This window comes from Kwoniella pini, chromosome 2, assembly GCF_000512605.2.
Source record: "Kwoniella pini CBS 10737 chromosome 2, complete sequence".
Taxonomy (NCBI): Eukaryota; Fungi; Basidiomycota; class Tremellomycetes; order Tremellales; family Cryptococcaceae; genus Kwoniella; species Kwoniella pini.
In genome coordinates this window covers 2,275,189-2,288,911 of record NC_091717.1, presented here as the reverse complement: position 1 = coordinate 2,288,911, position 13,723 = coordinate 2,275,189, and the positions used below count along the sequence as shown (strand labels likewise).

General features: G+C 41.9%; 5 protein-coding genes across 5 annotated transcripts; 2 read left to right on the top strand and 3 right to left on the bottom strand.

Annotated features, from left to right (window-relative positions):
- Positions 1-579: 579 nt before the first annotated feature.
- I206_102190 (uncharacterized protein) lies at positions 580-3,025 on the bottom strand (the record flags this gene model as incomplete). The annotated part of the gene is made up of 11 exons (XM_019158416.1): positions 580-737; positions 813-1,053; positions 1,148-1,397; positions 1,499-1,722; positions 1,780-1,820; positions 1,905-2,107; positions 2,183-2,203; positions 2,284-2,420; positions 2,489-2,601; positions 2,660-2,767; positions 2,845-3,025. 11 exons carry the CDS (start codon positions 3,023-3,025, stop codon positions 580-582), a joined length of 1,677 nt encoding a protein of 558 aa, XP_019008162.1.
- A 1,110-nt stretch (positions 3,026-4,135) lies between these two features.
- Positions 4,136-6,210, bottom strand: I206_102189 (uncharacterized protein; the record flags this gene model as incomplete). The annotated part of the gene is made up of 2 exons (XM_070202523.1): positions 4,136-5,016; positions 5,082-6,210. The coding sequence occupies 2 exons, from the start codon at positions 6,208-6,210 to the stop codon at positions 4,136-4,138; spliced, it is 2,010 nt and encodes a 669-aa protein (XP_070058624.1).
- Positions 6,211-7,589: 1,379 nt separating this feature from the next.
- Positions 7,590-10,026, top strand: I206_102188 (uncharacterized protein; the record flags this gene model as incomplete). The annotated part of the gene is made up of 5 exons (XM_019158418.1): positions 7,590-7,805; positions 7,921-8,043; positions 8,124-8,545; positions 8,614-8,694; positions 8,796-10,026. The coding sequence occupies 5 exons, from the start codon at positions 7,590-7,592 to the stop codon at positions 10,024-10,026; spliced, it is 2,073 nt and encodes a 690-aa protein (XP_019008164.1).
- Positions 10,027-10,404: 378 nt separating this feature from the next.
- I206_102187 (60S ribosomal protein uL5) lies at positions 10,405-11,336 on the bottom strand (the record flags this gene model as incomplete). The annotated part of the gene is made up of 4 exons (XM_019158419.1): positions 10,405-10,453; positions 10,574-10,765; positions 10,943-11,165; positions 11,303-11,336. The coding sequence occupies 4 exons, from the start codon at positions 11,334-11,336 to the stop codon at positions 10,405-10,407; spliced, it is 498 nt and encodes a 165-aa protein (XP_019008165.1).
- Positions 11,337-12,307: 971 nt separating this feature from the next.
- Positions 12,308-13,589, top strand: I206_102186 (uncharacterized protein; the record flags this gene model as incomplete). The annotated part of the gene is made up of 5 exons (XM_070202522.1): positions 12,308-12,464; positions 12,524-12,619; positions 12,692-12,900; positions 12,971-13,372; positions 13,473-13,589. The coding sequence occupies 5 exons, from the start codon at positions 12,308-12,310 to the stop codon at positions 13,587-13,589; spliced, it is 981 nt and encodes a 326-aa protein (XP_070058623.1).
- Between the last annotated feature and the right edge of the window lie 134 nt (positions 13,590-13,723).

The window sequence follows — 13,723 nt, the reverse complement described above, 5'->3', positions numbered from 1 at the left end:
GGTTACGGCGATGGCACAAATGACGCTGAACACAGATGACGCTGAAGGCTGCACTCTACATCATGTAACTTTGCGAAGACTGGATAGTCTGTACGATCACCGTCGTCCGGTGTGCCCTCTCCACTTATGACACAGGAACTTGTACATCGTCATTACAAACGTAATGATGATATAGTCCCGTCTGCTACCAACCGGCATCTTCTACTGATCCCACAAGCGATCATGTCCAACTAACTTTGTCAAACATGGTTTTACCACTGCAGACTCAAGTCAAACAGACGTAATCTAAGCAGGGGCAGAAGTCATTCAACGAGATTCACCATACGATTTGATGCATCACGTAGTAGTATCGACACGATCAGCCCAAGTACAAATAGTGCTTTGTCTTCGACGTGATAGACCGAAATCAGCTGCTATGATACTGAGACTACAAGCAACTACGCGGAAGATATTCTCATAACTCCACCATGCAATATTCATATGTTTTCTGACCTCAGTGCGTCCTGGATCTACGTGGCGTGACTCCTTTTTATCCTTTAATTCACCACACTTTACGATTACACCTCTCCTCGCTCCTCGTTACCAATTCTTGATGTGATAGATGATCTTATGTTTGAGCGGAAGAGACTTATAGTGTGAGTCCTCTTCATCATCTTCATCCATGATATCATCAAACTCTCTAGCTCCGTCAACAAGGTTCATCTCGTGGAGTTTAACTATTTTAGTCCCTCGTGAGACTAAGGTGTTTGTGAAATGTCAGGCAAGTCATTGATATTGTCGTAAACCTCAAGGTGACAAAAATGTATACTCACATTTATAACCGAAATAGGACAGGAAATAGACTGGTATGCCGATATAATTGGTGACGAATGATTTGGTATCGAAAGGCATGAAAGCATCGAACCCTTTGAAGAAACATACCAAGCAGATTAAGAACAGTCCAAAGTACGAAAGATACGGCTGAAGTGGTGCTTTATAAGGAAGAGAGTCTCTTGATATGCCCTGGGCTTTCAATCCTCTCTGAAAGGCTATATAGCTCGCAAGAATGGAGACCTGCGGAATGATTTTCAATCAGCTTTGTAGCAGATATGCTTTTTGACTGCTTACACGACCAGCATTCGTCATTAACCAGGTACAGTGGACTTACCCAAGCTAAACCCAAGAAGAGAGTCAAAGAATTGACGAAGTAGTTGAAAATAGTCAACGCATCGTTGCTGGAGACCAGGTAGGCTAAGAGCATGAAGGAGCCCGTGAAAATGAAAGATACCCAAGGCAGTCCTCTCTTGTTACATTTGGTGAAAATCCGCGGGGCATTGCCGTCGAGTGCCATACCATACAGGGTTCTTGAACAAATATATTGATCAGAATTCGCAGCCGAAAATGTGAACAGAATGAGACTATGAAAGTGTAATAATCATGTGGTGTTAGCTAGAATCGAAGGGAAATCATCTTTCACTGATCAGGCAGAAACCTGATAACGCGATCGCCGATTACTCACCACGCATTGACAATTGATGGTAAAGCGTCAATACCGGCAGCGTTGATGGCCACTACAAAAGGAGATGCTGATGCTCCACCCGCGGTACCCTTCTTCGCAGCTTGAGCAAGCAATGGTGAATGAGAATCGACGATCATCCCAATGATCAATACACCAATAACATAGAAAAAGGCTACTCGATAAAAGGTTTTCTTCACCGCAGCTGGCACGGCTTTACGAGGATTCTATGATATCGCCGTTAGCAGGTATCCATCTCAAATGCTGGGTAAACTCTGCCTCACCTTGGCTTCACCAGTTGTGACTGCTACAAGTTCAGTACCGCCTGAGAAGGGAGCAACACATCAACAATGAAATGACTCTTTGATCACTATTGCCTGGTGATCGCGCTGCAGGAGAGATGACCTACCGTAAGCAAAGAGAGCGAGTACCAGAGCGTTGAAGAATCCCAGGAATCGACCGAGGTCTCCGGTCGTCTTCCATGCTTTGAAGGCTTGACCATTTTTCCAGTATCTGAACCCCAATCTTTCTTGCCCCTTGACTCCGCCGAGATCGATGATGAGACCCATCAAGATCAGTCCGGTCAATGTAAGGATCTTGATGAAACTCAACCTTTGTAGCCCGCATATATGATCAAAAGCTGCATCCCAATGAAATTACGAACAACTCGACATGTAATTGACTCACCAAAATTCAACTTCTCCAAACCTGTATAGACGTGTGTGTCAGTCAAAGTGTGAAGTTGTATCGCCGCTTGCTTTTCGAGGCAATGAGAAGGTCTCACTTACCATTTGATTCCCAGAAGATTGATTGCCACTACCAAAACAATGAAGATTGTCACCCAGACAGCCTTGTTTATGTCAGGAGCCCAATATGCGATGATCAGAGAACCAGCTACAATTTGATTTGGGGAAGTTATGAGATACTGAAATAGTGTTGGTAGTGATGCATCAGCTCGCAGGTAATACTACCAGAATAAACAGTACTACACACCTTGCACAGATAGATCACAGCGGTCGCGAAGCCGAAAGCAGGGTCCACACATCGTGTAGCATGACCCGCAAAACCTTTCTTGGATGGGAATCTGGTACTCATCTCGCCCAAAGCTAAATATCCAGATAGTTAGAAGCTTACTGTGAGAAGGATGAACAAATTTATACTCACCCAGCATCACCGATAGACATACTGCACCCATGACAATGTATGATATGAATAGACTTCCAGGTCCTGAACGAGCTAGGGAACTCCCGGATCCGATGATGAGACCAGTACCTATCAATTTTTTTTTGGTTGTCAAGTCAGATCCTCGTTGACTCCAAGAGAGTGTAATGATCGCAAATTTGACTTACCGACAGCTCCGCCAATGGCTATCATGGAGATCTGCCTTGATTTCAGCGCTCGGTGGGTCTCTTCTTGTCTCGCCTCCACAGCTTCCCAGTCCGCCGCTCCAGTGTAAACCTGGGCATCTAAATCCTTCTTTTCCTCTCTGTTATCACCCAACTGGCTAGGATCAAGTGATCTTTCATTCATCTTGTCGCTGTGAAATAATCAGTATTAGGGAAGTGAGCGTGATGAGTGTGAAACTCGCAGAAAGTAAGACCCCTTTTGTATTTACAACATTGCTTGCTCCACCGCCAAGGTAATCATTCATTCACGATGAAGTTAGCCTGAAAAGCGATAAGGAAATTCCACATTGATTTACGCGATAAGCCATGGAATCAATTGTCAATGTGGCCCCCGTGTTGAGGTATGAGATAACATATTTATTCCTGATAGGTCCATGTCTCACTTCTGACCGAAAATCCGCTAAGCCCGGAGGTGTGTCTCGCATTTATCCGCCATTCTGTACTACTTGCATTGACCTTCATATGCAAGGGCTTGGCATTCCATATATGATGCTCGCGAGTTGTAACAACAGGAAGCTTACGGGAGGCATCGCGCAGCTTGTAAATCGCGGCTATGTCCGGTGGTGGAGACGATATGACCCAGTTTTTAAGCTGATTATTGGAGCATTGGTAGAATTACAGGTGAGTGCTCTTATCGAGCTTATCAGCGGAACTTGAATGACAAGCTATAAAGGTAAACGCCTCGGTTATGATAGCGCAGAACGCCGATATATATCGGTTAAAATCCTATCGCAAACTTGATATAAATTAGACTGCTAGCGGTAAATGGTCTTGGCATCCTGGATTTAGGAACGGAATTGACCTCTGACCCCTGCATGCATGTGAATTGCAAGTGGACAGAAAGGGATTCAATCAACATTTCAGGTTCATATGTGTGTAATCCGGAAGGTGTCAGAGTACGCTAATTGCACCATGAAGCGTCGCAGATAAGGAGAGGCAGCGGTACTAGCATTCGAGAACCTGCATCTATACCTCATGTGCATATGCTTCTCATCAATTTGGTTATAGCCAGCCATGTGTATCTCACGAACTTTGTTCTACTTGTTCGCTCAGCGGTGCGGCCCAACTTTTAAGTAGCGCTCATTGAATTCAGATCTGTTGATGAAATGAGGGTAGTGCATAAAGAGCTCAAGGGAGCAAGGGAGGAGTCGTGGGATATTCATACAACAGTTTCTGTCTTTGAAATTAACCCCCTATCTTTACGAATCTGAAGACTGCTTGCTCCTGACCCGGACTACATCCGAGCTCTCTTGATCCTTCCGCCTAACATCTGTCTTCTAGTCTCTTTCTTGTTCAGGACGTCCCCGACCTGTAACGCCTGAGATGATGACCTAGTCTTCTTATCGGATTTACCGATCCCGCTTCCATCTCCTAGACCAAATACAACTACTCTGCCCTCTCTTCCTGCCCTACCAGCACGCCCAGCACGATGTACGAAGTCTAGCACGTCCCTTGGTGGATCAAGTAGGAAAACTGACGATACCGAGGGTGAGAAGTCGAGACCTCGAGAGAGTAAGGAGGTGGTTATCAATATTCTAGTAGTCAATTTATTCTCTTTCTCCACTGTACTATTAGACGATTCGATATCACCATCTTGGAATTTTCGTTTGGGAAGAGTCGATCTCAATAAGAATGTATCCAATTCACCATTTCTACCTCTCATACGATGTGCACCTTCGCTAGTCCAAGCTAAACTGGGTAATCCCTTTGAATCCAGAGTTCTAGCAAGCTGTTCTACTTTTTTATCGGAATTGCAAAATATCACAATCTTGCTCTTCTCCTTTGAAGATGAAGTTTCAGAATTTTCAGATTGTTCAGACTTGGCTTTAATAGCGTCGTCCGCGAAGACTCGCCTGACTTCGTGAGCTACGTCCGCTAGTCGATTACCGGATCTGGATGGTGGTACAAAACGAGTCTCGAGTTTACTTGGCAATTTATGTAAGCCTGGTGAAAGTAAATGTTGGAAGGATGTTGATCTGAATAAGGGGTGTGAAGAAAGGAGGTTCAGAAGTGAAGGTGGAAGAGTTGCAGTGCATAGGATTACGTTCATTCGAGCTAGTTGAAGTTTCGATAAGATTGATAACGTTTCATCCAGGAAGTCATTACCTGCTCGAGCTGATCAGCAAAATGTACGCGACCGGACGTTTTGGTAGAGATGCAGAGGGATTAAGAGGCCTCACCAAGTAGGACGTCGGCTTCATCGATGATGACCCATTCTACCCTATCAGTCTTTACCATTCCAGGTTTGTCCTCCTCCTTCTTCCACAAGCCAGCGCCAACATCCTCTGAATCGTGCTCTTCTCCCTTTTCTTTGCGTATACCTAACATCCTTCTGATACTACCGACAGTACCCAGCAACACATCCACGGCACCTCGTCTAGCTCCAACACCTCCGGCTGCAGTATTACTTAAGCCAAGAACACTAAGTTTCGTCGAATGAGTAAGCGACTTGGCGAATCGTGTTGACTGTCTTGTCAACTCATGTGTCGGCGATAAGATGATTGATCGAGGGTGTAAAGCTTCTTCCGATGTATCTCTGGCTTCTACATCTGTTGCTTTCAGATTCTGGAATAGAGGTACGAGGTATGACATCGTTTTCCCACTACCCGTCTCAGCACCTAGTATCACCTTTACTGCATCTTCTTTAGTATCCGCTGTCGAGTCCTCGCCTTGAGACCTGGATGTTTGTAGTAGGTTTGCGAAACTCAGACTCTGTATCGGTGTTGTCTTACCTTCCGAGCCAAATTGGGTCTGCAAAGATTCCAGTAAGCCAGGATTGAGGTCAAAAGAATCAAAGGGTTGAGAGGCAGCTTGAGTCGAATCGGCTAAAGCTGGTGTTGAGTAGGTGGGAGGTTGAAAAGGTTGAGATTTAGGAAACCGAGGTGAAGGTATTCTTTCTACATCGTCTTGAGGATTCTCGGCGGGAGCTGAACGAATTGGTCGACGTGTTGACGATGGTTGATCGAATGATGCTAGTCGACGAGAAGATGAGGGTTGTATTCTACCTTTATCGAACTTTTGACTCCTCGATGTGGAGGGTTCTCGTTGTGGTTGCCTGTCGAAAGATGGCTTCTTACCGAACGCAGGCTTCTTGCCAAAAGAGGATCGCTCGACATGATCAGGTCGATTCGCAGGTGAGAAGGATTTGCCGAAAGAGGGTCTGGTCGATCGTACGGGTTGGGCTGTATTTCGTCTCTCAGCCTGAGTGGGGGGAGTGACGTGAAGTGCTCGAAAGAGGATTGATCGGAGTGGAGGTGTGATAAGTGCTATATGTGATACCCTAGAACCAGAAGTGGATCTCAGAGACATCATGACAGACCACAGAAGGCGATTTCCCGGCTTCTGGAATCGCTAATACGTGAGACGAAGACTGTGGAGCTACTGAGAGAATGAGATAGCTTCTACCATATGCAGTTTATGATAAAAACAAGAAACTTAGAAATCTCAATAATCTCAATAACCTCATATGCAGACATGTCACGTGACTATCACCTGTTTATAGTCCGATGTGAATTGATTCCGTCGAAACCGTTCAATAAACCTATTGTAACAAATTCTCATCCCCCCTTAAATTTCATTCTTTTCTTCTTATTTCCTTTATTTTGATATATATTCTAGATAAACCTCCATGAGCCTGTTGGTCTAAATTGTGAGTTTCCTTAGCTCTTTCCTCTCTGATCCTGCCTCAATCCAGACCACGCATTATTCATCCTCCTACACCTCCCTTCTATAAATGAAGAGCGGCAAAATTGCCCCATTGGCACCTCTTGACCCAGGGTCCGTCACTCGATATCCCACACGATATCATTATGAGCTGACGGGCCATTGCTCTCACCGGACTATCTGATAAAATACATAAACAATTTCCTTTCCTCCTGTCATCCCTTGTACTCTGTTATCGGGATGGAAGCTGACTGGAATTATTGTTTGATATTACAGATAGTGTAGTATTAACCAATCTTGTATTTAGCATTATTGTAAATTGGTCATGTTATTCGGTATAATAGTCGTTGACGTAAGCATTGATGAAAAGATGTATACCCATAATTTGCAATGATAAACCTCTGCAGTAAAACTATTTGATAAACTACTATTCAATCGCAATGAGATCCTTTGACAGTTAAGCGAGAGTCTAGCGATGAATGATAGCGGAGATTTCTCATATTGATCGACTCGATTCAATTATATCATACCCTTTTAGACCAAACTTGGGAATCCTTTCATTTTGAGGAGTGAAGGAGATCAAGATGAAAGGATGTTATATAAACCCCGCTATGACATACCTTTTTCATCGTTGACCTATCTGTAAGATTCAAAGATACTTATACACAACGATTCAAGCGGAGATGTCATAGACCCCTCGATCAATACTAATATTCGGAATTCTTACTACTCACCATACAGGATTATTCGGAAATCGATTTACTTATCCCTTCTCTCTGCATCGTTACATGCTGATTGGTATACTAATTGAACTTCAGGTCAGTCGATACTTTTGATGATGCCCCTCAATGGATTCCAATCGGTCTACTGATTGATGCTCACGTTGGTTGCAGCAGCTACATTCTTCCTTCTCGCAAGAAAGGTAACATATGTCGTCACCGCAAGCGGAAGTCGTTTGATTTGAGATTCTATCAGTTGAACAAGTATCTACAAAGTAAAAGGTATTTTATGAAAAGATGAACAACATGCAACGTCATTACTCAGATACAGCATATCTCCCTCAAAGATCTTCTAGATTAAATCCTAACCCTAATACAGTAGTATGTCGACCCTCAAGAGGTGTACCTGTAGGAATCATTCAACAGAGAGGTACGATGTCAATGCCTACTTCTCCAACTATGAGCAAGATGTTATTTCAGACTACTGGCGTCGACGCAACAAGCCAAGACACACTTCATACGGTTAGTTGTCTTCTCCTCTCGATGTAGCATGTTCTATCGGCATATGCATATGCGGCTCACGCATGTTTAAGGGTGCGTTGCAATCTACCGCTAACACTGATTCTATGATAATTAGCCACAGACTGCTCAACCTTCATCATCATTGCAAGCCCAACAGGAGAGTACTTCGCAGCATGGCCACTCCATCTCGAACGGACCATCTTTACAACAACAGTATCAACAAGGACCAATATCCCACGTTAGTATATTGATGATTTTACATATTTACTGATGTAGCCAATCAATTGACATTAACTAATTCTGTGGACACGTTCGCAGATATCGCCAATGGATATGTTCTCACCTCCATCTTTGGGATATAGCGAGACTCCGATTTATCAAAGCCAGCCTCAGGCTTCTTCTTCGTCGATACAACATATCTCACCTCATCCAGTTACATTCCCAAATATAACAGGTCAAGGAAGTTTCAATGCGTCTCTGTCACGTCTTGAGCCTCCAGTGTTCAATACGGATAATGCTGATTTTCAGATTAACAATAATGGGATTTCGCACATTGATCAAATGCGAAATTTTCGGAATCAGCAAAACTGTGATGGCTTTCATCAAATTCATCAAGAACATTCCGATTGGGAAATGGATACTGATATTAACTTTGGACCTGGAGGTAGAAAAAAAAGAAATCAAGTTAGAATAGCTTGTACACATTGTCAAAAGGCTTGTAAGAAATGTTCGAATAAGAGGTGAGTGAGGGTTTGAACCAATCTTTCTAATAGTTGAGAAAGATTACTGAAATCATTTGATCTGTCAGACCTTGTGAGCGCTGTGTAAAGTATGGATTATCAGATTGTGTTGATTCAGCTCGTAAACCTAGAAGAACAGGTATGAAACGGTGAGTATTATGACCTTTCTTTGAGGGTATAGCAGATCTGATCAAGTTGTATCTGATTGAATGCGTCTGGATACATATGTTGACGAAAACTGGTGTTATAGGGGTCCATACAAAAGAAGATCTTCTAAATACTCTGAATCGGAATATCATTTGCCCTCTACGTTGAAGTCTCATGTGAATGCATCTGCTCCAAGCAATAGTAACTTAGATGTGAAATGCCCAGAATCAGCCGTGGTCAACTTCACAACAGGTAATAGAAATCATCAAGCTCATTCCCAACTTAGCATGACCAAGAATGTAGCCTATTTCTCTCCTGGGCGTTCCTACTTACTCCAAAACCCAACACAAACTAATTCAGATAAACTGACATCTGAACCCCCTCAAAATATGATCTCACAAAATACTGACCAAGTACCAAAAGCATCTGAAGCAGTTGATAAATTTACTAATAATAATGATGATCCGGGGCATACCAATAAAGTTTATCCTCCATTTCCGAAAGGTAATAATCAACATAATTTGGTATTAGCACTTTCAAATGCATTATCAAATCCACAAAGTCAACAATGGATAAATGGAAAACGTTTACCTTTAAATTCCAATTCAAATTCCAATAATTCCAATTCAATAACAAATGAAAATGAAAATGGAAATGGAAAAAAAGGAAAAACAAGTCCATTATATCCTAAAACTCCTATTGGACCTTTTCCATTTAGTTTAAAAACAAAAGGTAAAGATGATCCATTTAGTAGATCTGTAAGTCCAATTAAACAATTTAATTCTGAATTTGGATTTGGAATTGGATTTGAATTTCAACAAAATTCAAATTTTAATAATAATAATAATAATCAAGAAAAAAGAAATGAATTATTAAATGATGTAAGAGAAGAAAGTGAAATTTCGGATGAATCTTTTTCTTCCGAAATATCAAATAATCAATTTATTAAACAATTTAATGATGATCAAAATAATCAATTACAAAATAAATTTCAATATCAATTACCTAATAAAATTCATAAACCATCTTTAAAAACTTTAATATCTACTACAACTTCAAAAGTACCTACACCTTCACCTATTACTTTTACTACTACTAATACCAATACAAAGATTGATATACAAATGCAAAGTCCAACTTTATTTCAAGGTGGAATGTTAGATGAGAATGATGTAAATTTGGCAAATTGGAAAGAATGGGAGAATAATCATATTCAAAAGAATGATACGATTCAAACGAATATGAGAGATGATTGTCAGGAGGATAAAGATAAGAATAAAGGCTCTGAACATATTGACGGAGTATCATTTGAAGGGTTAATGGGTTTACATTGAATGAGTGGATGATCACTCTCCTTTCAATTTAAATAGTATCTCCGGAGTTTGACCTCGAGTGAAAAAAAGGGAATGATTGAAAGACTGAATTGTGAATAGCCGAAAGGCATGCGTGCCATTCATATAATTGTTTCCATCCCGCATTGTCCGTTTATAGTTTCCGTCATTTAGTTTGCAAGTTAATCAGCAGAGACCAAGTCCTGATTTGGATTTCAGTATTTGTATATTAGTATTAACCTGATCTCTTATAAATCTAGTCATTGGCGATCTGATGACTAAGCAGTCACGTTTCGTTGTGTCATATGCAATACATCCCAAATCCAAAAACCCTCTTTCTCACTTATATCAAACTATCCTATATAAGTCGGAAAAAGAAATTTATCGGGAGACGATACCGTCGAATCGTTGTTTGAACCAGGCAACGGTGCTAAAGAGTAGACAAGATTTCGTCAGCACGTGTAACTCTGCTGATATCGAGTAGGGTAACGGGCGTTACTGCAGTTTGATTGCCCATAACAATCAATGGGAAAAAAAGACCTAGACTCACTGCTCAGGCTTGACTCGGTGAGAAGCACCAACTTTACCAACAGCGTGCTTTCTTCTGGCAACTCTCATACCTGGTCTACCCATAACGACGAAGAAGTCCATACCGAAAATACCGATTCCTGGGTCGTATTTGATACCCAAATCAATGTGTTCCTCAACACCGAAACCGAAGTTACCGGTTTCAGAGAAGTTTCTGAATGTACGGACAGATATCATCAGCACATGTTTCTCAAAGACCGTCTCGACTTCAATGTTCTTTTCTGATCATCCCTTCTACCGCATTCCATCGTCTGCTGAGCATCTGATTTGCTCCACTGCGCCGTGCAACTGATCTTCCCATCTGCCTGATATCTCAAAACACCAAACTCACCTCTTTCTCAACTCGTACTCCTTAACCTTCAAAGCTCTCTCCAAAACTTCCTCGGCCTTAGGACCTTGGATGGTGACGTGAACGGCAATCTTTTCGTTTCTTCGGATTTGGAAAGATCGGATGGTGTATCTAGCCTTTGAAGTGACGGGTGTTTGACCGGTAAGTTGTTCTAACACCTTGGCGGCTCGAGTCAATCTATCACCAGATTCACCGACGGAGATGTCTAAGATGTGGATGAGGGGGTTACATAAAAAGGTGTTTATCGTTATTATTAAAATGAATAAGTTAAAATAAGAGTTGATTCAATTTGTGAATTAGCAAAACATTCAATACACTCCAGATGATCTGAACTAAACCCACTGATGACCAATTTGTCAATTCTGAGCTCCTTCATAGGGTTGACGGTGGCGGTTTTGTCGGCCTAAAGAATATAAGATGTTAGTTCTTGGTACATTTAACGATTTCTCGCCTGATCCATCGATATCTCCGTATGTCCTTTGTGTATTATCCACTTCTACTTCTAAGTCACCCATTACGTCGTGCTGCATCTCCCTTGCTATCACAGTTCCCTCTTCTGCAACTCTAACAGACTATCCATTCTCGCTATCACCCATACATCCTTATATTCCTATATCTGAACCCTTCGACTGCCGATGACAAGGATGGAGCTAACGAAACGTACCATTTTGAAAATCTAAAATGATGACAATATCAGCAAAGGTATGAGATATGAGTGAATTGAATAGCTATATGTGAACTTACAATTTGTCCTTGATGGTTAAAGGTAAAAGTGTATCAATAGGTTGAATTACCTTTAATTTTTACACAAAATCGACGACTGACACCAAATGGCAACAAACCACTCAAACCAACGCAATGTATCCTGAATCAGAGTACCAATCACCATACAATAACATTCTCACCATACAAGGAATTATTGATTATTGCAGTACAACCCACGCAAACTGCTAAGCGGCGATTCCCCTGTACACCCTCTTAGTATAGACCTCTTATTAGACCAATGTGGCACATCGATGGTCTTCGGCTTTAAGTTAGACAATGAGATAGAGGAAAATAAACGCCGATGAATCCGGGTAGTACTCTAAAATCGGTTTCTGAATGCTTATTTGATCGGCTTTCACCGATTGACAAGTGTGCCTGAGGCTGAATGACGCGACAAGTTGAAAAGTCTGTTTACATATTTACTCCTTTGTTAACCATTCAGTTATACAGTTTGTACAAATTGCTTAGCATTGTCAATCTTTTGCCTTGTGAGCGGTCTATTCTTTCCCCTTGCATCTATAGCGCTCTCCCATTCTCTTCTCTTCTTGAGTCTCTTGAACCGTCGAGAACCTATCAGAAGCAATGCCTCAGTTCTCAGAGGTCATTTACCTAAACGATAGGCGATATCCCGGCCCTAATGCTCATGAGGCATCCAAGGATATATCGGGTTTGCCTACACAAGAAGAACTCGATGCATATCCTAGGATGTTTACTTGGGGGGAATTGAAGGAGATTATCGGTGAGCACGACTCCTATAGAATATTTCATGTGATCTGAGCTCATGTCCCATCTAATCAGTCAGTGGTCGATTGGAAGGATTGATGAGGAATAAAGAAATGCAAGTCAGATACAACATCTGGACGAAAGGCATTAAGGAGAAGTACGGCTCGACTGGTAAGTATAGTGAGAGCTGCGAATGTCTCTTTCGCCTCATTCGGGGTGCGCTAAATTATGCGTGTAATGTAGAAAACTACCTTCGACAAGGTCGACTTCCTTTTCCTCAATCAACACCTGAGTCGAGATTCGATGACCCAATCCCGTCTTCAGCTGTACCGCATGAATACCTCAAATACGATCTAGACTTGTCTTTGGACTCAAGCAAATATGCGGTATTAGTGAATGATTGGCCTTATAATATTCCTTATGGTGTTAGACATTTCTGCGTATGGTCAAAAGTGAGTATTCGTTTTCGTTACATTGCATCATACCTTTTTTCCCGCCAATGTAACCAAAAAAAACGTCTAGGTCCCCATTGCTCACCCATCGTTGGTGAACAACGATTCAACTTTGTGGGCGAAAATTGAAGAAGAAGGTTTAGCAGGATTTACAGGTATAATACCCATTCCAGCACCTGATAAACCTTCATCAGACCCTTCATGCGTATCTTCTATTCCCAGAACCAACGTTTCAGTCAATGGAGATAGTAAAGGGAAACAGTTGATTCATCCTCAAGGATGGGGTTCAACTGACTTGAGTGAATTTGGAGAAGATACTTGGTTATCAGTTGATCTGAAATTTGGTGGAACAGATTTTCGAAAGTGGGCTGGAGTTCAATATGAGACACCAGGCGGTGAAGAAGTGGGTAAGATGGTTAACGGATTATGGGATAGAAGAGGCTGGGAGTGCTTGTGGTTTGTTAATCCACCTGTAAGTCAAAGTATCTACAATTATACCTTTCTGATCCCAAGGCAATTCACAATCCGCTTGGGAGTTCAAGTTCAAAGCTAATCGTTGGAGATACACTTAGAGACTACAATCGGTACCAGGATTATCTCACTTCCACGTCTTCGCTCGTAGGAAGACCCCTGAGGAGATTGATGCTGCAGAGCTGATTTGGGGAACCGGAGAGAAGCACGTGGAGTAGGATCTATCGAATTAAGTCAAGCTTGATTGTAATAAAAGGATAGTATGACAGCGCGAAACATAAGTCTTGGATAACGATATATGACGATCAATTCGGCAATTGATAGTAACGGATATTGTATATAGACCATTTTA